At 48.8% G+C, this 26,377-nt stretch overlaps 1 protein-coding gene across 1 annotated transcript in view; it reads left to right on the forward strand.

The window, feature by feature from the left end:
• The window catches only part of Arhgef26 (Rho guanine nucleotide exchange factor 26), a 99,333-nt gene that overhangs the window by 62,820 nt on the left and 10,136 nt on the right, over positions 1-26,377 (forward strand). The window contains exons 7-11 of the mRNA XM_027934045.2: positions 847-976; positions 3,409-3,483; positions 6,227-6,316; positions 8,617-8,771; positions 24,399-24,608. Coding sequence (XP_027789846.2) covers positions 847-976; positions 3,409-3,483; positions 6,227-6,316; positions 8,617-8,771; positions 24,399-24,608 — 660 coding nt within the window. The remainder of the gene's footprint in view (positions 1-846; positions 977-3,408; positions 3,484-6,226; positions 6,317-8,616; positions 8,772-24,398; positions 24,609-26,377) is intronic.

The following is a 26,377-nucleotide window of genomic DNA, read 5'->3' on the forward strand; positions in this document are numbered from 1 at the left end:
CTTTTTCTTGCTTTTTTCAAGGCATGGGAGTCCAGTTGTGCTCCCTGGCACCCCCTGCCCCTCCCCTGGGAAAGGCAGGTGCACTGGAGGCTGCAGACTTCCACAGGGGGCTCAAGCAGAGGGGGAGGTGGCACAGGTGCATGGGCTAGTCAGCAGACCTGGGAGGTCTCACTTTGGTTCTTTCCAGGCCCCAGGTCTCCTAGGGGTGGAATCAGATACCTCTAATCCCCATTCTTTTCCTGGGCTCCTGTCTGGCCTGTAAAAGTCAAGTGCATGGATCTTCAGGGTGGTGTCCTTGGGAGTAGCTATGAAAACACCGTGGCCCGATCATCTTGTTCTTCATCAGCAGAGGAGGAGAGGTGTGCTGGCTTTCGGTATGAGAAAGAGGACCTTAACAAAGGGCCAGATGCCTCTTGGTGCCAATTCCAGCCCCAACAATATGTCTTTCCTAGGTGGTGGTCCAGGGCCAGGGCAGGGGCTGCAGCACGTTTCAGTGATGGTGGTGTGGCTCCAGGGATCCAGAGGGGCAGCTAGTCTGAATACTAATTTATACCTGACACGTTCATCGTCACACCACCCAGTCCTCTTCCTCTGTTTATGTCCCAGTTCTAGTAACAGTATTAACAGTATTGCTAACATTGTCACATGACACCACATCTGATCTTCAGCCTTGAAACATGAGAAGCGGAAGGGCCATTTCTATTTCCTGGGTTGATGTTGTTTTCATGTGTTTCAAAATCGTTGAGAAGGGGTGAGCGCCCTCGATGTTCCCTGGTACAGTTTCTCTTGCTGCTTAGCTGGATAAGGAAATATTTTGAAGTTTCTCTTTGCTTTGTTTCCCCTCAGAGCCACCAACCCCGCCTTCAAGGAAGTACTGTCACGGATCGAGTCCCATGAAGACTGTAGGAACCTGCCCATGATCTCTTTTCTCATCCTCCCCATGCAGAGGGTGACCCGCCTTCCTCTGCTGATGGATGTAAGACCTGATCTGTGGCCTGTCCCCTGGGTAGCCGTGCTACTGTAAATCTGATAAGCAAATTAGCCTTATTCCACTTACACTGAGGCATATTCCTTCTGTAAAACCCTAATCCCACGAGAAAGTGCTCTTTGTTGGAAAGTCTTCCTGTGTTGGATGTCTCTGGAATTTATCTTCAGTTTATGCCTGTGCCACCCCTCCGGTGGAGCTTGATCACGTTTCCCACCCACCCGACATTGTTGAAGTGGGAAGTGTATTGGCTTTCTCAAGGACAGAGCCCTGGTTTCTGTTCTGGCTGAGCTGAAGGTAGGACCCTGGGCAACTCACCACTCTGTGTGAGCCTCAGTTTGCTCAGCCTGGTCATTAAGACCCCTCCCATTTGGGTGTTCCAGGGTGCTCTAAGGCTTCTCTTTCCCATGGGAGGCATTACAGGACACAAACCTGGGCTTGCTATGCAGGGCACACTGGTTTTGGAATCTTAGCATCCTGAGTATGTCAGTCAGAGTCCCTCTGGGAGCAGAGCTGGGCATGCTGGGCAGTGAGCAGAGGCTGCCTGGCACACCCTGCAGCTGGAGAGCAGCTGGCTCGGGGCAGAGGCCTGCATGCCAGGTGTGCCAAACTGCAGCAGATAGCAGGGGCAGGGTGGGCAGTGGAGGACAGCCAGCTCCACACAGGTCTCACCCTGCCAGTGGGCCAGGCAGCGTCTTATTCTAAGGGATTACCCAGGGATTGTTATGTAGCAGGTGATTGAACTGCAAAACTTGAAGTTGTGAAAACCACATTGCTTGTTCTCAGATGGGTATCCATCATGTTTAAGGACAGAATATAACTGGGTTATCAAAATGAAACTTTGAGACTATTGCTTGAACAGAATGGGACTCCAGAATCAAAGGAACCATTTTTGTCCAGTGCTGGCTGTTTAAGCCAAGATTGCCTGGTGGGTCTGAGCTTTTTTGGGTCACAGACCCCTTTGGGATTCTGAGTAAATCTATAGTTTTCATTCCTAGACAATTCACACGTGAACAGATTTTTATATAAACTTGTGTGCCTAGGCTCCACCACGGGGTGCCTGCCCGCAGGGACACAACCAGGATGTTTCATGTTGCTTTTGTAGCTATTAATGGGTCATAAAATTGATTTTCAAATCACAGCAGTTTTTGAAAAATGAAGTAGAGTGGAATATGAAGAGCATGATGTGCACATGTCTCATGATATGTTTAAATGTTATTTCATTGAATAGTCTTGTTTCATTTATGTGCACATGTGTGCTGGTTGCAATATAAATTTATTTCTTACCGTGAGTGGATCATGGTAAAATAATGGGAGAACACTCACGTAAACCCACTGTGGTACATTCTGTGCTTCTCACGTGGAACAGTCTGAAGCCTGACTTTCTGGTACTCAAATTTCAGGTCCTGATGGCTTGTGGGTTACCATACCTTCCACCCCTGCCTGATGCTGCAGACCTCTTCTTTCTGCCATGTGCGGGAATCAGGCCATCTGGGCAGAATCTAGATGTACTTAAAATATCATCTTTTTAATTTTTAAAATTTTTCATTTGGAAGTTTAATTAAATTTGTTAACCAAAAGGAACATTTTCAATAATTAACATGGTTCCCTGGGCTTTGTGTATCATTTCAAAAGTTATAAGTACAGAGTGAATATCTCCTATTCAGAATTCTTGGGATGAGATGTTTCAGATACTGGAATTTTTTTTTTTTTTTTGATTTTGGAACAGTTGCATATGTGCCCTGAGGTTACCTTGGGGAAGGGCCCACGGGTAAACAGGACATCTATTTATGCTTTATGCACACCTTCTGCACAAAGACTGAAGATAGTTTTATACAATATTTTTTAAAATTTCATGCATGGAACAAAGTTTCATGGTGTGGAATTTTCCATTCTGGCGTCCTGTTGATACTCAAACTTTTGTGGATGTTGGAGCATTTAGGATTTCAGATTTTCAGATTAGGCACGGTCAATTTGTAATTCAGTTTACCTTGAGTTGACCCTCTTCAAGCCCAGTTTTACCTTAGAACTAACTTGTGCTGTATGCCAGGTGCTTAAATGAGAACTTTACGTGAATTATTGTTTAACCCTTGCAGCAACCTATTATGTAATATTGACATTATTCCAGTCTGATAGATGAAGAAACTGAGGCCAGTACTGACCGGTGACTTGCCCAAGGTCATGTAACTAGCACAGGGCCAACCTGTGGTTCGGAACCAGGCTGGAGTCTGTCCTCTTACGTGGCCATTCCCTGGACCGTGGGTGTAAAGATCGTTTCCCAGCTTTTTCAGTTGGGTTTTAATGTCGTCCTTGTGCATCATGTTGGTGCAGCATGCCGTGTTCTGTGAGTGAGAGGATGTGGCTGAGCGTGGTGTATTTTCCTGGGTGAGTCAGTCCACCATGTTGTTTCTTCTTTATTGCAGACCATCTGCCAGAAAACCCTGAGGGACTCTCCCAAGTACGAGGCCTGCAAGAGGGCCCTGAAGGAAGTGAGCAAGGTGAGCGCCGGTCCCCGTGGCCCCACAGTGGTCCACGGTGGCCCCACCGCGGTCCCAGAAGGAGCCTCGTGTTTCTGTGGGTCAGCCGTGCTTGCCCCCTTGCCCTGCGTTCTCCACTTAGCTGGAAAACAGGAATGTTTGCTGTGTGCAAGTGAAATTGGTTCTCCCTGCTCCAGACGGTCCTGGGTCATGGCTGAGCCGTCTCGACCACTCCTGGTGGTGAATAGCTGCTGATCCGACCTCTCCTTCAACAAATATTTATTGAGTATCAACTACTGGGCTGGGCATGATGCCAGCTGCCAAAAATATGGCGATGAATAGGACCAATGTGGTGGCGTCACTCGTGATGTGTGCAGTGTAAAGAGGAGGTCAGGCAGTAAACAGAGACGGTGGCGAGTGACAAGGAGATGCTAGCTGAGGGTGAGCATGAGGACAGCCTCCAGCCAGGGCTCAGAGAGTGGAGGGACCCAAGGCCAGCGAGTGATGAGAAGCCTGAGGAACCCAGGCCAGGAGAGGGCAGTGGGCAGGGGGCTGGCGGTGGGGGTCAGTGACTTTGTCCTGAGCTGGTGTAAGAAGTCACAGGGTATTGTGTGAAGGTGACAGTGGGGACAGGACCAGGGAGAACCCAGGTGTGGAGTTCAGGTATCCTTGATTCGGCAGGAGGCGAATGCCAGGGAGGAGGGGAGCAGACCTGCGGGTGGGCTGGAGGTGGGTGTGGTGAGCATGGTAGGGTCAGAGGTGAAGGCAGATGGTCTCTGGCTGGGCAGCTCACTCGCCCTCTCACAGGACAGAGGCAGGTGCTGTGAGTCCCACTTTGCACATGTTGCGATTGAGAATCCATGAAACACACAGGTGGCTGGAGAAACAAGCCTGGACTTCAGAGGAGAGGCCCAGATGGATGTGGGTTTAGGAATCCTCGGGACGGGAAGGATGGGGAGTTGGGAGCTGGGGTGGGAGGAGCAGGCTGGGATTGAACCCTGAGGTGCTGTACCACCCCAGCCCTTTCTATATTTTATTTGAGACAAGAGTCTCACGAACTCACCGAGGCTAGCCTGGAATTGTGGTCCTCCTGCCTCTGCCTCCTGAGCCTTCGGGATGATGAGCCAGGACTCAGAGGTCTCTCACTGTGATGCCACGATGCCCTGGGGAGAGGTCTTTTCATGCCTGTGGCACCCGTATCTGAAGGGGTTGGTGCTGCTCTGCTGCACACCATCAGTGACTTCATTGCTCAGGACGCCTGGGGAGCTTCTCCCTTTCTAACCTACCCTGGGGGGGCTACCTGGGTTCCTCAGAATCCCCCTCGTGGGACAATTCCATCTTTTGCTAATGGATTTGCTGTTGGGAAGTTTGAGGAATAAGATGGTGATCCACACTTATAATGTCATTTTCTTACATTTAAAAAGTGATGCTGGGCCTGGTGGTGCACACCTGTAATCCCAGTGGCTCAGGCTGAGGCAGGAGGATCATAAGTTCAAGGCCAGCCTCAGCGGTTTAGCAAGGCACTAAGCAATTTAGTGAGACCCTGTCTCAAAAGGACTGGGGATGTAGCTCAGTGCTAGAGCACCCTTTCCGACCTCAGTGTGATTGGTGTGTGTGAGTATGAGTGGGTGTGTCCTCTGATTGTATTATCACCCTAGCACCTAAAACAGGAGGTGCTAAGTTAACTGCTCTTTTTCAATGAATGATATATTGGTAAGGGCATCTATTTCTGTATTTGTGGGGCTCCTATTGCAGAAGGCCCCTCCTTGGGTTCTATTCATTTAGTTCTGTGTTATAATCAGCATTTTATTTTATTGTAATGTGCACATTATTTTATCTAACAAATCAGTAGCATTAAAATAAAATTTCCAACCTTTATTATTAACAATCATATTCATCTTTATGGCCAGTGACCCTTTTGTGGACATTTTTTTTTCCAGATTTCCCAGTTAATAAAAAATTAGAAATTAAGTTTGTTTTGATATTGACCAGAGAGTCAAGTATATATTAGGTACTTGGCAGAAGCCTGTGGTGGAGGATTCAGGGCTGCAATTTAACTGACTTCCTTAGCATGGCCATCCTTGGGGTCCGTTGGCCATCAGGCCCCCCAAGACCTCCTCTTTCTGCACCCCATTTTTGATCCCATGCTGCACACAGCCTAGATTCCGCCTCTGAAGTTTGGTGGTCTGATTCCTGCTGCTCTGGTCTGGAAGTGGGCAGGGGTGCAGCTGAGGAGGTTGAGTGGGGTTCCCAGCATAGAGATGGGAGCAGGGGACAGGAAAGGGCGGGATGGGTGGAGAGCATGGTGTTGGGGAACACCTGAGTGTCAGGGTGTTGCAGACAGAGCCTGTGTGCGCTTGAAATTTCTCAGGACTTTTTTTTTTTTTTTTTTTTGGTGGTGGTACTTGGAATTGAACCCAGGAGCACTCTACCACAGAACTACACTCCCAGCCTTTTTTATTTTTTTGTTTTTAGAGAAGTTCTTGCCAAGTAGACCTGGCTGGACTTGAACTGGCCATCCTCCTGCCTCAGCCTCCTGAGTAGGTAGGATTACAGGGTACCACTGCACTTGCTGAGGACCTTCTTTTCCTCCCGTCTGGCCACACTGCTTCTAACTTAGTAGAGCATCTTAACTGTGTAAAACTGAGAGTTCTTTACCCATGGGGGTGAGTCCTGGGCCTTCCTAGGTGCTGTCAGTCCTGCGGGACCTGCAGTAGAAGTGAGGCTTCTGCCTGGCCCTCCTAACCTTCTGCTTCTGTTCCAGCTGGTTCGACTGTGCAATGAAGGAGCCCGGAAGATGGAGAGGACCGAGATGATGTACACCATTAACTCCCAGCTGGAATTTAAAATTAAGGTATCCTTGTGCCTATGTTAATTATTCCTTTTGCTTAAATCTTATCAAAGTAGGGACAGTTGAGGGCAGCCAAGTGAATAGGAATTTGCTTTTCAAAGAAGGGCCCTCAATTGGTAAGAGAGCCTCAGCTGAAGCAATTCTGACCCTGCCTCTCCAGACAGAAGCACCTTGCTGGCCAGGAGCTCTGTTATCTAAGGTGTACCTCCAACCCCTTGTTCCTGTCCTAGGACACCAAACTTGAGGGAAGGAGGTAGTTAAAACAGTAGAATTTTAGAGTTGAAAAAATACATTTGTCTAATATTTTCAAAATGTCCTGCACACAGTGGTACCCCATGAGCTGGGCCAGGGTGTTCCCCTAAATCAAATAAGGGCCTTTTTTTTTTTTTAAATCTTTGTAACAAACATTGTTAATGGAAACTTTTTATTTTTAAGTTCATTTTTTTCCACAACTTTTTCTGGACGTGTGCTGCTATCACGGCCTGTCTGATTCTGCTCTTGAATGGATGGCAGGGTGAACAAAGAGGAAAGTGACAGTTAATGGCAAATCTAGGTCAGGGCCATTCTTTGTTGGCTCCCAGTGAGTTCTGAATGGGAGAGAGGGCTCGTGATTGTGGTTCTGATTAAGCAACTTACAATGACTGCCCAGATGTTTTCCTAGAAAAAGTGTTTCTAACTCATGCAGTGGAATTAGAGGGATCAGAATTTCATGGTGTTCTACAGAAAGAAGGTTCTCTGCCACATCCTGAGTTTTAGGACCACTCTTTTTTATAGTCACACCATTTAAATTTTATCAATGAGGAAAATGAAGCTGGAGAGTAAGTAACTGTCAGCAAAGTCACTAGGTGAGTGGTGGGAGATTCAGGAGCAGGGTCCAGGTGCCCTGAGTGGTAGGTTGGAGTGAACTTTTCTGTTCTAACCCCCTGACGGCAGTGATGGGGATGCAGAAACCTGGCTTACAAAGGGAGATGAAGGGTTAGCTCAGACCGCTTGGAAACACTGGGGAGTACTGATTAGAAATACAACATCTGAGGACCTTGTCACACCTCAGGGATAAAAGCTATTTCTACCGAGTTCATTTTCAAGATGAGAAAATAGGTTCAGAGAGGCCAGGTGATTTGCTCCGATCCTCATAGCAGATTTCCTGAGCAGTAGGAGCTGTACAGGGGCCACTCGGGAGTCACGGGACAGTTCTCATTAAAGAAGGGACCCAGGGCGATGTGGTTCAGCAGGACAGCCTCAGCGCTGTGGGAAAGGCCCACCAGCTCACTCCAAATCCAGACATATTAAAAGAAAAGGTGCTCATTTCATCTATCTGAAATTTCACTGTGAAGGGAAAAATAAAAAGCATAAAAAGGTAGAAAGGTAGGTAGCAAACTGGGAAGAAACAGTTGTAACTCACATACAAGTGAAAGAGATAATGTCCCCGTTATGTAAGATGCAAGTGATAGGTATATTAGAAAATTACAAGTTAGAACGCAAAGATGCTTTACTTCACTGAGGAGAAAATCGCCATTTGAAATTAGGATAAAGAATTCCAGCCTTTAGCTTTATACATGATCCAAAGGTTTGAGAACACATGTTATTGATGAGGTTGTAGGAAAGGGGAATTTTTGCATGTTGCTGGTAGAAAAGATTGTTACCACCCCAGTGGTGAGCAGTTCGGAAAATACCATCAAAATTACAAGTGCAACTTACTACCACCCAACAGCTGTACTTCTGAGACGTCATTCTGTACTTTGTGTGTATAAAATGAAATAAATAGTTACTGTAGTATTTGTAACAGCCAGAAGATTGGACATAGTCCCAATGTCTATCAAAGAGAATGATTCAATAAATCATAGCATTATACGAAACATACATTATTACAAAATAACGAAACATACATTATTACAAAATAATGTGATATAACTCAACCAGGCTTTCAAAGAGAGTGGTGAACGGGGGCACCCACATGTGAAGCTGTGTGTACACATCACTATTACATATTGATTAATGCCTACTGTTGGTAAGGACAGATTTCATTACCTGGTTTTTCAATCTTAAGTGACTCCTCTTTAGCTTACCCTTTCAGTTATGATCCAGTGACATTTTCTCACTGACTATGGGGTTTCTATACCAGGGACCAAGGTGTCTCCCTTTCTCCTGGAGCATGCACTCAGTGATTCTCCAGTTGCACTGCGCCTGTGCCGCACTGAGATGGCGCGTGGCTGATGCCCCTCATTGTGTGAAAGCGCTTCTCGTGTTTGGCCATGGCTGAAACCGTGGCCGTGACTGGGCTTGGCCCTGTGCTGTCTCTGCAGCCCTTCCCCTTGGTGTCCTCGTCCCGGTGGCTGGTGAAGAGGGGGGAGCTGACGGCCTTCGTGGAGGACACGGTGCTCTTCTCCAGGAGGACCTCCAGGCAGCAGGTCTACTTCTTCCTCTTCAACGACGTGCTCATCATCACCAAGAAGAAGAGGTGAGCCTTGGTGAGCCGCTGCCACCAGACCCCCGGCCCAGGAGTGTTGGACCCACTGGCCTGCTGGGGTGACCGCCCTTGCAAACCCGGGGAGGGGAGACTCGGCTTCTGCACATTGGGTCGTGGTTGTGTCTGCACATCGTTCTCCTTAGATGGCCTCTGGTAACGGGGTGAGCCATCTAGCCGACCTCGGTGGGGCTTGCACGGGGTGCAGGCCACACTCCTGAGCTTTCACCCTGGGTGAGCACTCTCATGGCTCCCATTCAGTGTCTTTCAAACTCCAGTCACAGGGCTTCTGTATAAAACAGATTACATGGCTAAGGGACAGTACCAGTGCCCCTCGTGGCATACTTTGAAGTCTGCTGTTCCTGATGACTGCTGATTTCAAGGCTTGCCCATGACCTGGTTGTGCAAACCGTGCTCCCTTTACGAGGCACAGAGCTCATTAGTGGGTGGCCAGCTGTGGCTCGCCTCTGCTGGTGTGCTCACGTCTGGCCCCTGGGAACTGGCCAGGAGGAGTGCCCTGGAGCCTCTGCTATAGTCACGTCACAGACTATCCCCCCACGACACGCACAGGCACACACTCCACACCCTCCTTGGCTCTGGGAATGTTTTTTATAAATGTGCCCAGTGAAGTATTTTCCTGCTTATTCTGCACTAGTATTTTATCTTCCCTAGAATCTGGACTTGGATTTTACAAAAATGTGACTCAGTGGTGTATTTCCATGTACGGAGGAAATAAGGATGTTCTGAACTGGTGGCATGTGACAGGCTAGGCTGGTTCACAGCGTGGAGAGTGACATAAACAACCCTATGAGAATAGGAAATAAATGTCCAGATTTATCATGAAATATCAATTTCAGTGCTGCTTCTCAGGTGCTTACTTTGTAGCTTGATAATTTGAACTAAATTGAAACACAGATTGAGCTTTACCTCTATTTTTTTTTTTTGGAGACAGGGTCTCACTGAGTTGCTTAGTGACTCACTAAGTTGCTGAGGCTGGCTTTGAACTTGTTGTCCTCCTGCCTCAGCCTCCTGAACCTCTGGGATTACAGGCATGAGCCACCATGTCCTGCAAGCTTTTCTTCTTTATCAGATCATATTATGAATTACTCAGCTATTTGGCTGTATAGGCAAAGGAAAACTTTAATATTGTTTACTTTGAAAAGCCATTCTGTGACTGAGACAAATGTGTAAATATGCCAGTTTTTATTTTATGAAAACAGTGTTTCCATATCTGCAAGGAAAGGTTATTTCTATGAGCTGAGGCAGTCTAAACTTATAGTAGCTAAGTAAATTCCATATATAAAGATTGGAGAGAAATTATAATTTTTGAATTCTTGTATTTTATATGGCTCTCCCATGAGATAGCATGTTTCTTTGGCTATGCAATGTTTTGCTTTTAGGCGAGGGTGATTATACATGTCTCTTCAAATGCCAGGATTCTTGACCTTTGAACATTTTCCATTTGTTGAAATATTTGTTCCATCTCAATGGATCAAAAGCTTTAATTAATCTCTTGACTTAAATATGACTTAAATAAAATAGTATAGAGCCAATCTTAAATAGTAATGCCATTTTGATTTTGATGACTTCAGAAGCTCGAAGAAAATCCTGAGGGTATTTGAAACATCACTGTGTAACTTATTTTCTAATCTGTACAGACTTCTGGACGTTAGGACTAAGTTCTGCACTGCCCCCATTGGCCTACTGCACCCGCCAACACGGGTGGGTTAGCCGTTGTATTTAATGTTGCCACCCAAACCACCCCACCTTCGTTTGCTCAGGTGTGTTTGAACTTGTATTCGGAGCAAGATATTCAGCTCCACTGGAGAGGGCAGCCGAGAACCTGCCTTTGCTTTTACTCTACCTGGGGTCTCCTGGCCTCCCAGTGAGCTCATCGCGTTTCTAAGGTGCTCTCACTGAGGGAGTAGCATCAGAGGCTCTGCTTGCTTATGGCCGGAGATGTGGTGAAAGGTGACAAGAGACCATAGACTCTTGATGAACAGGCTGGTTAAAAATGTACAGTATGCACAGCCGTATTTACACAATAGCTTCCAAGAGGCAACTGCAAATGCTTTGCATGCCAGAGATGGCAGCAGCGGAGATACAGCAGCTTTGAGGAGGGCCATACGTGAGACGTGGCCATGAGCTAGAGATAAGGAGTCACTGCCTGTGCCAGCTGAGGAAGGGTCCACCCACCCGCTGCTGAGTGCAGTCCCAGGTGCAGCCCAGGGCTTAGCCGCAGGGCCTCCAGTGGCTTCCAGCTACCAGGCATGGAAGGAAGCTTCTAGCTGCAAGGCATGGCTCTTCAGGAGGACATTTCTCCCCCTCCTCCCTTCAGACTGGCAGGTGGTTTATGCTGAGTGCATTCAGAGATTGCTAGGTGTGTGGCCCTTGGCTTTAAGGACGTGTTTTACTTTTTCTAAAGAGTGCAAGTTCGGTCTGACTGCCGTCCACGAGAAGGTGAACTCTTTGGTTTTTGCAGCTGTGACTGGAAGCTATCCAGGGCATCACAAGGGCAGATGATTCAGCTTGGTACCACTGCCGATTGGGCCTGATGATGCTCTGTTTGAGATGCCCTGTGCCCAGGGGATGTTCGAAAGCATCCATGGTCTCTGCTCACTGTTGACTGGTGGCACCCTACCCCTAGTTGTGACAGCTGAGAGCATCTCCTAGAACCACTCTTAGAGCAGTGGCAAACAAAATCAGCTTCTCCTTGGGGCAGTAAGGTGCACAGGCCTGGCCCTGCAGTAATAGTGAGGCTGTATCATAAAAATGCATAAATACTAGCTTGATGTACAACCCAGCTTGTGCCCAGTGACTTATTATAACAACCTGATTACAGACTGTAGCCACGTGTACAGCCTAATGGGTTAGATCCTGTTGTCCTTATCGTGTAGTTAAAAACTGAATCTGAGACCTCAAGTGGTTCGTACTCCCAACAGGTAAGTTTTGCAAGGCAGTTGACTATCTCGTTACTCTTCTCATCCAGTGCCTTATATCTGGCTTTCGTCTTGTTTTAGTCAGATTTTTCACCACCGTGACCGAGAGACCCTACCAGAAAAATTGTAGAGGAGGAAAAGTTTATCTGGGGGCTCATGGTTTCAGAGGTCTTAGGCCATAGAAGACCAGCTCCATTCCTTGGGGCTCAAGGTGAGGCAGAACATGATAGCAGAAGAGTGTGGCATAGGCAAGCAGCTCACAGGATGATGAAGAAGCAGAAAGACACTCTACTCTCCAGGTACAAAATACACACCCCAAGCCGTGCCTCCAGTTCCCACCTCCTCCAGCCACTCCCCACCTGCCTCCAGTTCCACTCAGTCAATCCCTATCAGGGGATGAATTCATTGATTGGGTTAAAGCTCTTGTTGTCTCACCTGTGAGCTTCTGGGGACCCATCACATCTAGACCATAACAGGTCTTCCTTCCCAGTTTTGTCTGAAGCCAGAGGCAAACTTTTGTCCTGGTGCTTGTTAGAGTCCTGCAATTGCTCTTTCAGAGACCCACAGAGTGCAGTTTAAGACAATATTTGCCTCTCTCACAGTTCAGTAGGCCAGAAGTCCCAAATTAAGATGTTGGCAGTGTCCCCAGCCCCTCCGAAGGCTAGATAAGAATCAGGCTAAGGGCTTCTGTCATCCCCTGACTTGTAGACCCTCCCTCTGCTCTCCGTCCATGTCTCCATGTGGCCTTTGTCTCTCCAGTGTCTCTGTGCCTCTAAATCTGCCTCCTCTTCTAAGGACACCAGGTATTACCAGTAGTTTAGGCCCCCTGTAACAGTATGGCCTTAACTTGATGACATCTGCAAAGACCTCATCTCCATGGAAGGTAACATGCAAGGTAGATCTATATTTTTTTAAATTAATTAATTTATTTGGGATGCCAGAGATTAAACCCAGGGCCTTCACATGTTAGGCAAGCACTCCACCACTGAGTATATACACCTCCATCTGAGGTCTCTCAGATTGCTTTCTGTCCACATCTTCTCCATTAAACTCATTCCTTCTCTGGGGTTTATTCCTTCTGTAGTGAAAGGCATCTCTGTCCACCTCGTTGCTCCACAGTAACCCTGGAAGACAGCCCGACTTTGTCCTGTCACTGTGACCCTTGCCTAGTCACACCATTCTTACAAATGGCTCATGAAATAGCTTTTCTCCATCTGTTGCCACCACCCTGGTCCCGGCCCCTTGAACTCTTCCTATGAGACACACCCAACTGGATTCATGGTGCCGCCCTCATCCATTTTACATCCCACGGCCAGGGAACCAATTTAGAAGACAAACCTAGCCTCGTGCGGCAGTGCACAGCTACAGTCTCAGAGACTAGCCTGGGCAACTGAGCAAGATCCTTTCTCAAAATAAAATAAAAGGGGCTGAAGCTGTATGTGCTCAGTGGTGGAGTGCTTGGCTAACATGTGAAGGCCCTGGGTTTAATCTCCGGCATCCCAAATAAATTTAAAAAACATAGATCTACTCGTCTGTCCCTGGCGAAACTGCCTGGCGGTCTTAGCTGGCCTTTTGTAGGACAGCTTCAGGCCACCTCTGCCTTGGGCAGTTCCTCACCGCCAGCAGCACCCAGCCGAGGCCTGCTCTGAAGGGTGCGCCTGGAGCCTGGAGGCTCTGCCTGCAGGTCGCTTGCTCACTGGCCGCAGCAGGAGGACTGACACTGACCAAGGGAAGTGGGCTGCAGGCCTGCAGCGGCAGCTGTTTCCTTTGAAGTGAGTGTGCGCGTCACCCTGTTCATCCTGAAGGCCAAGGGCCGGTGCTCCCAGAGCTCTTCCTGCTTCCCAGGCTGTTGGAGATGGACATCTGTGCAGAAGGGGCTCTGCGGTCACGGCTGGAGCTATTAGTATCTGTCCAGCTTTGCCACCCTGTCCTGCTCCTTGCCGTCAAGCCCTCGTGCCCAGGCCCGGGTGCATCTTGACTGACCCAGGACGAGTGTGGCTGCTCTCTTCCTTTCCCAGCCTGCCTGTGACAAGGAGTCTTGTGACCCAAGAATGAATGTAAGACATGGGAAGTCTTCTGAGGACTCTCTGGGATGTTTGTCTCTGCTGATGGAAAAGAAGAGCCACTCGAAGACAGCTCCTGGGCAGCCTCTGCTGCTCACCTGTGGTCCTTCCTGCATCCTGACGCCTGTGCCTGGGGCCAGGGTGAGTGCAGAGCAGCTGCAGAACAGAAAGGCACTGGGTACGACCCACTGAGTCTGTACTGCTCTCCCAGCTTCTGTGCTGCAGAAGGGACTGTCCCATGTCAGCCGCCCTCGCCTGAGAAGTCTTTCCAAACCTCGGAAACTCCAGCAGCATCTCTCCCAGGGGGAAAAAGTATCTGTGGGGCTTCCCAGACCCGCTCAACTAGACAAAGGGAGATAATTCAACATTTTTATTGCTTAAACCTTTTGTCTGAGAACACGTGCTGCCTAAAAGTTAGTTGATCCAGGAATACAAACCAGAAGCCAGTAGAAAGAGCTTCCTCTATTGAGCAGCTTCGCAAATCCGGCCTAACGCGCTCTTTACCTTGAGGCTGTGTTGTTTCTGGAGAGATCTGCAGGTCACATTTCAGTGCAGTGAGGAACCACCTGATCAACTACGCTCCAGATTTGTTCTGGCCAAAGTTGAGTAACCAAAAAATGTTCATTTACCATTTCATGAAGGTGGCACCAGAAGTGAAGACGGCTGTGCCTGCCCGGCCCACAGCTCTGGCCAGGTCAAAGGCTCCCAGTTGCAGGAAGATGGTGAGGGAAGGCACTTGGGGACACAGGGAGAAGAGCCACACATCCCCACCTCCTGGTGGTTGCCCAACTGCGTTCCATGTGTCACCCATGTGCCCTTGGAAGAGCGTCCCCAGAAAAAAGAAGCTGGATCACCTTGCCTCCCTCACGCTCACCCGACCCCTGAGTCTGAGATAGCAGGCCTTGCACCTGTGCTCACAATGGCCCTCAAGAGCAGTGGACACCAGATCACACAGGCTCTGAAGACACCTGTGACTTTGATGTGGCCAATGTGCTGCTCAGGCCTGCGGGAGAAGAAGTCATGAGCTCAGCTGGCTCCTGATGAGAAGCTGTGTGTGTTGCCACCAAACACTGAATTGTCCAAGCGGAGCTTGGCTAGCGGACAATAAGTGCTCATTGTCTTCAGCCTAAAAAACCCTTTACTTAAAAGTGAATATATAACAAGAATAGAAGAGTAAAATACAAAAATCACATGTCTTCTAAAATTAAAAGAGAGTTGAAGGAAATTTCAGCATGGAGGTAGAATGGAGTGGGGTATCTGCCCGCTGAACAACGCTTTCATTTGAATGGCTTACCTTCCAGCACCCACCCTGTGGGTCCATGTTCTGCAAGTGTTTGTTGAATGGTCCTCATGCGTGGGGCAGGACGCCTGTAATCCCAGCGGCTCGGAAGGCTGAGGCAGGAGGATCATGAGTTCACAGCCAGCCTCAGCAACATCGAGGCTCTAAGCAACTCAGTTCCTTAAATAAAATACAAAATGGGGCTGGGGATGTGGCTCAGTGGTCCAGTACTCCCGAGTTCAATCCCTAGTTACCCACTCTCCCCAAAAAAGACCCTCCCACACTGGGTGCTTTGCTGCACACTGAGGAAGCAAAGGTCAGTGAAACAGACATGGACACACAGTTGACTCCAAGTGTTGTAGAGAGGGAGGTGCGTGGGTGTGCAGGACTACAGAGCAGCAGACATCATCCCCATGCAGAGAGATGGATGGAAGCTCCCAGAGGAGGTGTAAGTCAATCTAAAGCCTAAAGCATGAAGAGGACTTTGCCTCACAAAGGTGCGTGGGAGGCAGAGCACTGGGCACAGAGCAGAAGAGGCCAGAATCTCGTCGCGCCACGTTCCCTATCGCAGCAGGTAGAGTCCTCTCTGACTGGTTTCTGTTCATCTTTTCAGCCCTCTCCCTCCTGATGAGCTAGCCATGATGTTTTCAGGCACTGTTTTCCATCACACCAGTCAGTGACGGTGAAGGCGGCAAGAGCCCAGGATTGGAGAATGTGCAGTGTGCCCTGCCCACTGTTCAGAGTATGTGCCCTGCATGAGTGGCTCATCACAGTACCCAGGGCTGTTCCCACGCTACAGATGAGGGCTCTGAGTGAGTTCAGGTGGAGCATCCCTGACCCCAGAATCTGAAATCAGAAATGCTCCAGGATCTAATACATTGAGTGCTGAAATGAAAAGTGGAAAATTTCACACTGGGCAACTTAATTTCATGCACAAAGATATTTGAGGTACCATGTAAAATTACCTCCAGGCTATGTGTATAAGGTGTGCATGAAACGGAAATGAATCTCAGGGTTAGACTTGGCTCCCTCTTCAAGATTCATCATTACATATATGCGGACACTCCAAAATCTAAAAATAATAATAATAATAAGAAACCCAGCACACTTTTGATCCCAGGCATTTTGGGTCAGTGGTACTCCAGGTGTCTCAGCCTTGCAAGTTCTAATTTAACTCTCAATTTCTTTGTGTTTGTTCCTTTTTGGTTTTGTGCATCTGGAGTATTTTTCTTCATTCCATATTATCATTGGGAAAAATGCCTAGAAACTTACACTTTTTTTGTTTGCTTTGAGAAGCACCATTTTCAATGCAAGGTTTTGATATTCTATAGTTCTGCCAGTTGCAGGAAAGGGGAATTGGCACCAACTTGTACTTGCCAGATTTTGTGTACCTTTGGCTCATCTAGCATGGGACTCTGGGGAAGTCTCCTTTTGTAACATTTCCTTCCTGCCGACCTCCAGGACAGTGGATTCCCACTTCCTGGTGCCTGATCCATGATCACAGTGTGTGTCGATAGAACTTGAGCTCTGTGACTCGTTAACCAGTCCGCAGGCTTAATAAAAGGATTTTCTGTAATAGAGTGCCACCGGGCCATCATTGCGAGCCCAGGGACTTCAATCAGAGCTTGCATTTTCTGAGGAGCTTGAATGCAGGAGGCTTATAGCCCTGCAGGCTCCCTGCAAGGGTTGTGACCTGGTCCGGTTCTGCTTTGAGGTTTTCTGTGAAAACGTTCTTTCCGTCGTAGAAAACCAAAGTCCCCTGGTGTCGCCTGTCTTCCTTTGCAGAATAAACTCCTTCCTTGGGAAGTGAAGAGAATCTTGGATAAAGGGAAAGCAGCAAAACTAATTTAAAGCCCTTTTCCTCCTGGAACATTAGATTGCGGTGTTTCTGACTGTCAGAGCATTTGGTTCCAACTTCACGTGGTGAGGTGGCAGTGGAGGAGTGTCAGTTCTTCCTCCTCTTCCTTTGTCTGTGTCACTGTACCAGCACTCTGGAGTTCTGTGACATGGTGAGATGTGACTTCCTCCGAGTCTGTGTGGAGAGTTGACTTTGCTATTCATTGTTGAAGCTGCCACTCGTGAGAAGCATGACATGATGCCTGGGGTCAGACAACCATCTCTCAGTGGACTCCATCTCTCAGTGCCTCCGTGTTCTCGTCTGTAAATTGGGACCATAGTGATATCTTTATCATGGAGTCCAGGAACATTAAATCAGGTGATGCCTATTAGGCTTTTCACATTATGAATGGTCCCTGCTAAGTAAGTAATTGATACATACTGTCAATTTGATCTTCAGTATTGTGCTTCTCTCCCTAAAGATCTTGCTATGAATCAAATTGTTGCCCTGCTAGTGTAATTTATTGTCTAAAAATTGTGATCTAAATTTGCCATTGGTGTACATCCAAAGGCATGGCACTCTCTAGACCCAGAACTGGGCTTATGGCTTTCAAAATCAACAGAATTTAGGAATAAACACCTTTATTTGTGTCTTCATCTCCAATTAGCACAACAGATGGCACATGGGTGAGTGGTACCTGCTGTTCTACTTTATTCTTTACAAAATCACTTTTATAGTAATGACTTCTCACAGCGTCCCTGACCCCTGATGACAGTCATGTCACGGCTGGCCCTCCATGTCCAAGCCTTCCACCAGGGCTGGATGGAAAATACGGGGAAACCAAACCAAACGAGTGGTGTCTGCACTGAACATTCCCAGAGCTTTTTCTTGTCATTGTTCCTTAAACAGTGTGGCACAACCACAGTCCACACGGCACCTGCATTGTCTTGGGTGTGGCAGGTAACTGAGCAAGGATATGGGTGTAGGGGTGAGGGTGATGTGGAATGTGTCCCTTTACATGAGGAACATGAGCACGCACACCTCTTGGCATCTGGGGTCCTGATCTACCCTCTCAATGACCCCAAGGGACGAGGATGAGTTTTCCTGTTCTGAAGGCAGTAGTGGCAGTCAGGCTGAAACCCATGGAGGGACTTATCCACAACTGAAGTGACCTCATTACCCACTTGGGAAGCTGCCTGTGGCCCATCCTGTGCTCCATCCTGGCCACCCCAGTGGCATCCCCAGAGTGCTCATGGCCTCTCTGAACTGCCCGTCTCTTTCTTTGTCCAGGATGATGGGTGTAGAGCATCCCTGGCAGTGTGGACCTGCTGGGCTGCAAAGCCAGGCCTTCCTCAAAAGTCCGAGCAGTTTAAATGGATGATACTATTTTACAAAAGTAAAAAGTCATAACCAGCAGTGACTGGGTGTTTGCTGTAAGCCAGGCAGCATTGTGAGAGCTGTACACACGGAGATAAGAATGTTGACAAATCTAGCAGTGTTGGTATTTTTACCCCCACTTTAAAGATGGAGTGAAGCACAGAAAAGATCAGTAACTTGCTCAAGTTCACAAATCAAATAAGTGACAAAATTGGGATTCTCATCAGACACTCTGAATCAAATCTGTGCCTTTACATGCGCGCTGAATACTTCATTATGTAGAATTGTATACTATTCCACTAAAAACTTGTTGGTATAGTTCTAAACCAGGCTTTCAAACTGAAGTCCAGTCTCAGTCAGGTGGAAAAGTGTTTTAATCCCATAACTTGGCATAAATGTCAGCGTAGTCCAGCATCCTTGAGCGCAGTAGTGTTGGTCTACGGAATTTTCATTCCCCTTAAGCCCAGGATCAAGCGTGGGGGTTTAAAGCCATGTTTTTTGAAGGGGAAGGGAAGCAAGTTGAAATCTGCAGCGGGAGAGCTCTCGTGCATGCTTGTGCCAAACGACACAAGGAAGAGCTCCCCCACGCACTCCTGGGCCACCAGTCCTGGGAGATTGGCAGGTCCTGGCATCCCTGAGGAGAAGCAGGAGGGTGTGCAGGATGGCTCTGAAGGGTGACACACAGCTGTCCCCGAAGCATCAGCTGCAGGTAGTTCCAGTGTCCCAGATGCTCACTGACGTCTGAGTCCTGCAGACTCCAGAGGAGAACCCTGGAGCCCAGGGCTTGGACCTGGTGGAGCCTGGGAGTGGGAGGGAAGGCAGGCAGCTGCCCACTCATGACCTTTGCTTTCCTCCAGCACCTGGGAAGGGTCTTCTTCAGGACGGAGTGTGCTCATGCTGAGCAGCCTATGGCAAGGGAGCCTCCGAGTGGGCGGAGGGCAGTGTGTCTGTCTTGTTTGGATCCTTCTCCCCAGCGTCTTTTCCTTTCAGTTTATAAAGGGAAGATGGAGGTGTGACTTGGGTTTCCATCTATCAGACCCAGGCCATGGAGGGGTCCAGAGCACTAAGGTGTGTGCGACCAGCTCCGGGCAGAGCAGCGGAGTGCTGGCCTTTGCAGACCGGCTCTGCCCAGCCTCCAGCCCACCTGCCTTCCCCCTCCAGGGACCACTTTCCACTTTATCACTCATGCCCAGTATGTGCCAAGACATTGGCCAACAAGCCTTAGGCGGGCCCTCCCCAGGGACCCACGTGTTGAAAGGCTTGTCCCACCACAGGCAGGACAGGCTGGTCACCCAGTTGGCCTGTGACTCCCCCACACCAGGGCTTGGTCAAGGAAATGGCTGAGGAGGGGCCAGTTACCTTTAGAGGCTTCCCCAATCCTCTTAGTGTTGTTTATTGAAAAACTGTCAATTCCCTGTGGGTTGGAAGAACCACCTCAGTCATAGACCAAGTCCCCAGCTATGCTTGTGTCGCAGTGGGTGAGCCCTCAATGCCCCCTCCTCAGTCCCTCTGCCGGCTCTTGCCCATCTGCTGTTGCATTATAGTGTGTCGTAGTATGTCATAGGGCCAGTTCACGCCCACCTCTTTCCATCCTTCTGGCCATTTCTTCACGTCAGTTTTTCCCCATTATTTTAAAATCAGCTCAGTTACTCCCCCTCCCTGCCACCCCCCTCAAAAAAATTTGAGTTGTGTTAGAATTATAGATTGATTTAACAAGAATAAATACCTCTGTCACATTGAATACCCCTTCTTTGTTCACATAGCAGGAACCATTCAGTTTGATCCTAAATGTTGTGTGGGTATTTATTAATAAGACAGAGTCATTTTATCTAGGAAAGCCCTCATTTGGGTCTCACCCACCACTTATCACTCTGAGCTCACATCTCAGTCTGTGGATCGCAGCCAGTGGTGCTGTCTGCATGTAGCCATTAGGATGGAAAGGACCGTCTCTCACCCAGAGGGCCCTCCACTATTCCTCCAGCACCTGGAGACCCCTGAGTGATGGTGGCCTTCACATCTGTGCATCTGTGAATTTTAGATCTTTTACTTATGAAATAGTTCAGGCCTACAGGAAATCATCAGCTGCTAAGAGCTCTATCCAGATTTGACAGATACCATTTTTCCCCCGTGGCAACATTACATGCCCTCCTTTAAAACAACAGAATAGATATAAAATACTGTCGATGACCTGGAATCCCTCCACCCTCTTCCCTCATCCTCCTTCTCCCAGGTAAGATTCATGTGTGGAAGATGATGTCTGTCCCTGTGATCACACTGCACATAGATAAGTCATTTGGGTGTTTTCAAGGTGCATTTATGTTACATGGTCTTTGAAGGTTTTCCTGACTTAAAGGTAATAAGTGTACACCCAATGGGAAAATCCCTCTGTAGAAGTTCGTAGCACTCTGCTTAAGAACGCAGCTGTTTACAGTAAGGCAAGGATCACTTCCGTTGCATGTAACAGAACCACACCTCCTCTGAGCTGCCTGACAGAGTTCTTCCCAGTGGGAACTAAATTGAATGGCGTGTTTGTCATAATACACTGCTCTCTATCCACAGTTCTTCATTTTGTTAAAAAAGAAACCTTAACTATCAGTAGCTGGACGGTGTTTCAGCAGGGACACCACCCCTGTTTGTGCACAGAGCCTCAGGCTTCTGTATGTTTGATGGGGTTTGATGGGGGCTGATGGGGGCTGCCGCCTGCCCCTCCCCCCAACCAGCCTGGAGGAGCAGCTGCCAACTTGGAGCACAGATGAGACAATGAAAGGAAGTGTCCCCGTAAACGTCTCCTATAAGGAAAGGTGGTTTTTCCATTTGCTTTTTCCCTGAGCAATCTGACTTCCTAATTCCGTGGTCCTGATTGTTGCATATGGTCCTGTGTAAACCATATGTTTGTTCAATGACAGCCACAGACGGGAAGTCTGATTCCCATCAGCTTCCCCAAGGCAAGGGGCTTCTCACCCAGCCCAGCACAGGCTGCCCGGTACCTTCTGGACCTGAGTAAGAGGAGGAGGAAAATGGGCCCTGCATGGTGGCATCCGGCCCTGGACCTGCTCAGCCTCCTAAACTCCTGTCCCAACACAGCTGTACTTATGCACTGTGACAGAGGAGTGGCAGGTGCTGGCTGGCCTCAGGACAAGGCTCTCCATCCCAGTCCCACGTGAACCTTCGGGAGGCTGTGGGCATGAGCCTGTGGGAGAGAGAACACACAGGAGCTGGCCAGAGCCGATTCCTTTTCACCGGGCGTTCCATTGAGTTCCATTGGACGGTAGCAGACCAGGAAAAATAACCAATTTACTACTTTTGAATGGAATCAAGATTTTATTTTTATATTAAACTCACTAAGAATGCAGCAAAGGGCATGTAAATCCCTACAGTATTTATTATACGCTACAGAAGCTGACTGGCCTGGATAAAATGGTGGTATTGGAGGATTGATGGTAGGTCAGTTAAAACATAGACAGGCAAACATGTTCCTTGCATCCTGTTTGGGATCCAGAAGTCAAACTGGGCAGAGTTCCAAGGACTTATCCAAGGACATGCTCTGCAGGTGGGGAAACTGAGGCTGGAGATGAGCTCCAGACTGGACGTCTGAGAGGGCCAGGACAGAGACCTGGTCTGTGTCAGTGGCACGGTCCTTCTCACTGCTCAAAAGGACAGTGGGGAAACATTTCTTAAATTTACCTTCTTCTGACTCTGTCCCTGCGAGACAGGGATCCACAGCTTGATGAAATAGGCCAGCTGGGTTTGCATTGAGCAAACACTGGGGGTAACGGGAGCTCTGACAACCAAGAGGAGGAGTGAAAGCTTGGGACTCGTTCCCCTGGTTCCCTCGGCGAGCTCCTGGTCTTGCCTTCAGCCTGTGGTCTAACAGGTGCTGCCCCCTGATGCTGAGCTCTTGGACTCCAGTCATCTTGAAAGACAGCTAGTTCATCTCTTTGATCTTATTTCTTTGGAAGTGCCTGTGATGCCATGCAGTGGTGTCCAGGGCCTACCTAGATGCCCATATCACAGTGTTAGGCCCTCAGTTGCTCTGTCTGAAGGGAAATTCACGCTTTTGACCCATTGGCCCTCTCTCTTAATTTGTGAATTGGGGCAGAGGCATAATTTGGAGGTGCAGAGAGAGGACAGTCGCAAGAAAACCCCCATTCCTCCTCTTTATCACTTGCTTTTGATGTTATTGTTGCTGAGATTTTGCTAATTTTTAAAGCCTTTTTTCTTTTCGGTTTTTACCCTGTGTCTTGAGCTGTCGAATCCTGTCTGTTAAATCCTCAGGACGTTACAAACTTCACATCACCTACTTTGCTTCTGGTGAAGGAGATCCTTGAGAAATGCAGCCATGAGTGTTTGTCCATGTGGCCTGTTCTTCTCCTAGAAGCATCTGTGTGCCAGATGCACCTGGTTCTGGGTATGGGAAGTGCGTGTCCGGCGTGGGAGGGCTGAGGAGGGCTCTGGACACGAGATGCCACGGGAAGTTCCCATTATATCACTTGTTACCTGAGCAACAATAGTCTTCATCAGAAGGCAGTCTTTGGCTTTTACAGATGATGACGGCATTTGCTGTTTTGTGAGGGGATGGTCTATCTAAATTTTAGAAAAGATAGCTTTTTTCAAAGAGAGTTGCAAGGGAGTGGTTGGTAGGTACCCTCATGGAATAAAAGAAATTCCAAAATCTCTTGAATAAAGAGGCTTGTTCTGGAATTCCTAGTACATTTGATCAGGCACAAGGAATTTTATTTTCCCTCAGCTTCCCTGAGTTCATGTATTTGCATTTGTTATTAAGTAAAGTAATGATTCAGTGTTCTGAGAAGAGGGTCAGAATGTTTTGAATCTATCCTTATATTTGACAGCTATCTGTTGAGCTTTCCCACATCCAGCTGCCAGGATGCAGAATGGAAGGAGAGCAGTGTGCAACCAGGATTCACCAGGCACGCACAGCGTGGGGACATGCACGTGTGCAAGGAGTGATTATGGCTGGGTTACAAGAACTCGGTCACTGTGTTTGATCAGAGGACACAGGGGATCTGAGGAGGGGAACAGTGGCAGGCAGCGGGTTGTGGAACTGGGGGTTAGGACAGGGGTGAGTGGGGAAGACTGTGTGCTGGAGGGAGAGGTTGCAGTCGGCGGTGACAAGGTGACTGATGTAGAGCAGAGGACAAGGTCATTGGGATGATGAAGTAAGGAACTAAGAGACCAGGTGACAGTAGGGCCCTCTGCATGGAAATTCAGGGATGATGTAGGTAGTGCTCTGTTGTGCAGGAAGGAGGCCGTGACACCACACTCGTGGGGAGGGACTCGGGTCGTGGGGGTGGCAGCAGCATCAGAGCTGAGGTCTTTTCCGGAGGAGGAGCGATCGCTGTCTAGAAGCCAGGAGGAAAGCAGGCTGCAGAGAGCGGTGGGGGTGCAGCGCCCACCAGAGAACTGCACTTAGGGAAGATGCTGAGGAGTCGGGAGCTGTCACCAATTCCTCAAGGAAGGGCACTCCCAGAGGACACCATGGGAGGTGCTCGGAGCAGCCTAGCTGCTGAGGGAGTGGGCGCTGGACTAGGCAGGTTCACAGTGGGTGGGAAGAGAGTCCCAGAATGGAGGACCCTGGGGTGCTGGGGTGAGCAAGTTCAGGGCATGGCCGGGTTAACCCCGTGGCTTTTGAAGCAGGTGCCAGGGCGGGGAGGGTGGGAGAGCAGGGATGGGCGTTGGGCCAGGAGCAGGCAGGCCTCTGAGGTTCTGCTTCCCTCCTCTGCCCTTGGGAGGTAGAGTGCCTGCCAGGCCCGTGGCTCCTCTTCATCCTGGGGGGAGTGCGCGGTGGAGCGTGACCAGGAGGCATGGTGATCTCATTCGCGAGACAGTTCCAGGATGACATCTGATGACACCTAGAGCATTTGAGACTCTTAAACACTGCCCTTCCACCCCAGAGGCCATTTAGACTGTTATAATTACAGTAATAACTAAGAGGCTTAATTGAGGGGGATCACCTTGGCTCACAATCAGCAGATGTTATTGAGGTTCCAACTCACACTGTAAATTAGGTCTTTCTCCTTCTCCTCCTCCCAAAATGTGATTGGGAAGCTGACAGCATCACCGCCTCGTCCAGCGTAATCAACACGTCCTTTTCCCATTTCCTTATAGTGAGGAAAGTTACAACGTCAACGATTATTCCTTAAGAGATCAGCTGTTGGTGGAATGTTGTGACAATGAAGACCTCAATTCCTCTCCAGGGAAGAACAGTTCCACCATGCTGTATTCACGACAGAGCTCCGCTAGTCACCTCTTCACCCTGACGGTCCTGAGTAACCACGCAAATGAGAAAGTGGAAATGCTGCTGGGAGCCGAGACGCAGTGAGTATATGCCGGAAGGTTGGCTGGAAAGGGAGCTCCTGTTGTGTCTTCAGCTGAGTACCTACTGTGTGTGAGCGGGGCACCCATTACATTGTTGAGTACCTAGTGTGTGCTATGTGAGGAGGGCACCTGTTATTTTGTCAAGTACCTACTGTGTGCTATGTGAGGAGGGCACCTGCTATGTTGTAGAGTACCTACTATGTGCAAGCACAGACCCATTATGTTGTTGAGTTCCTACCATGTGTGAACATGGCACCTGTTGTGTCATTGAGTACCTACTGTGTGCAAGTGTGGCACTGGAGACATTTCCCCTTTGTGATCCTCTCAGTATGTCAAAGGAGGGATGTTATTTTTGCCCCTGTAAGTTCCAGCGGATACATTGTGCTTTTCAGTTGGTGTGGATTTTATGTCTATAGTGGGTTTTAAAATCATTTTTTTATTGATGAAAGTATGAAGCCTCAGGCTTAGGGAATCGTGCTCAGTGGTAGTTTAGTCCACACTGTAAGTCTTTTTCCTGGTGCTGAAGTCTTTCCTGTCACCTGGCTTTGGTCCACAGAATGTCCAGCTCTTCTGTCAGGAGAGGCACCGGGGTGGAAAGGGCCTGTGGACCCTGTGTAGAGAGGCAGAGCCACAGGGGTGTTCTATGTCACCAGTTGACCATGCGGCCCACCCAGCCCTGGCGATTTGGTCCACCTGGCGATTTGGCCCCTTGAGGGACAGCCAACCAGTTCATTTGCCTGGGAGGAAGCCTCCCTGCAGAAGTCCTCCCGGGCAGGTGTCAAGGAGGGTCAGGTGCAGCTGAGGAGGAGCTCCCTCCCTCCTTTGTTCTCTCAGGTTCCCACCTCTGCCAGGGCCCCCAGGTGGGGTGGGTGGAGTGGATGGTCAGCTGGTCGACGACAGGCTGAGACTAGCAGACTAGGGTTATCTCAGAGAGATCTCCACTCTTGAGAGAGGTCTTACCGTGTTCCTGAGTATGAAAGAGAGACATTAGGAAAGTGAAAATCACAAGACATCCACATACAATGTTACATGGTCATTTCCTTACTGTTGGCAGTAGGAGTTAACTTCTAGGGTGGAGAAAACTGGGGGTTCAGGCTGAGGCAGGGCTGAAGGAGATTCCCCATGCACTTGAGGCAGGCTTGAGGAGGAGCCTCTCCCCGACAGGCTTCGTTACAGAGCACACACGTCTTTCCTGGGGTCCCCGGGCTCTTCCCCAGGAACTGTGAGAGCCACTCTGCTGCTCCTTGTCCTTAGGTGACCTGTGTGGGACATGCCAGGGCAGTGCTTCATCTCCACAAGTGACTGAAGCCTTTAGCCAGGAGAGAGAGAGCCAGGCTTCCTTTGTTTGGGGGAATCTCTTTTAAAATTGGAATTAATAACATCTGAGCTTTGGATTTTATGACTTTGAGGATAAAAAGGCTTAACCACTTTGGAGGTTAGGACTGGGTGGACCTTCTAGAGAATTCTCAGGAACTAGAGAAGCCCCTACTCAGTTGGTGATGGTGAAAGTCCCTGGGTCTGTTTACAGGGACCCTTTGTTCTTCATTCAGGCCCCACTGACGTCGGCAGGGTGCGCCTGACTGTCCCATTTATAATGGATGAAATCCCACCACTTGTTTCTTGGCTTGCTCCGAGGAGGTGACTGGCATGTCTGCTCCTTTCTATGACAGTTTGGCTTTCCTGGGACATTCTCACATTTTCTGCCCTCTCGCTTTGGAGTGGTTTGTTCATTTCCTTAATCAGACATGCTCTCAGAATATTTAGCATGT

The sequence above is a fragment of the Marmota flaviventris genome, chromosome 8, assembly GCF_047511675.1.
Source record: "Marmota flaviventris isolate mMarFla1 chromosome 8, mMarFla1.hap1, whole genome shotgun sequence".
Taxonomy (NCBI): Eukaryota; Metazoa; Chordata; class Mammalia; order Rodentia; family Sciuridae; genus Marmota; species Marmota flaviventris.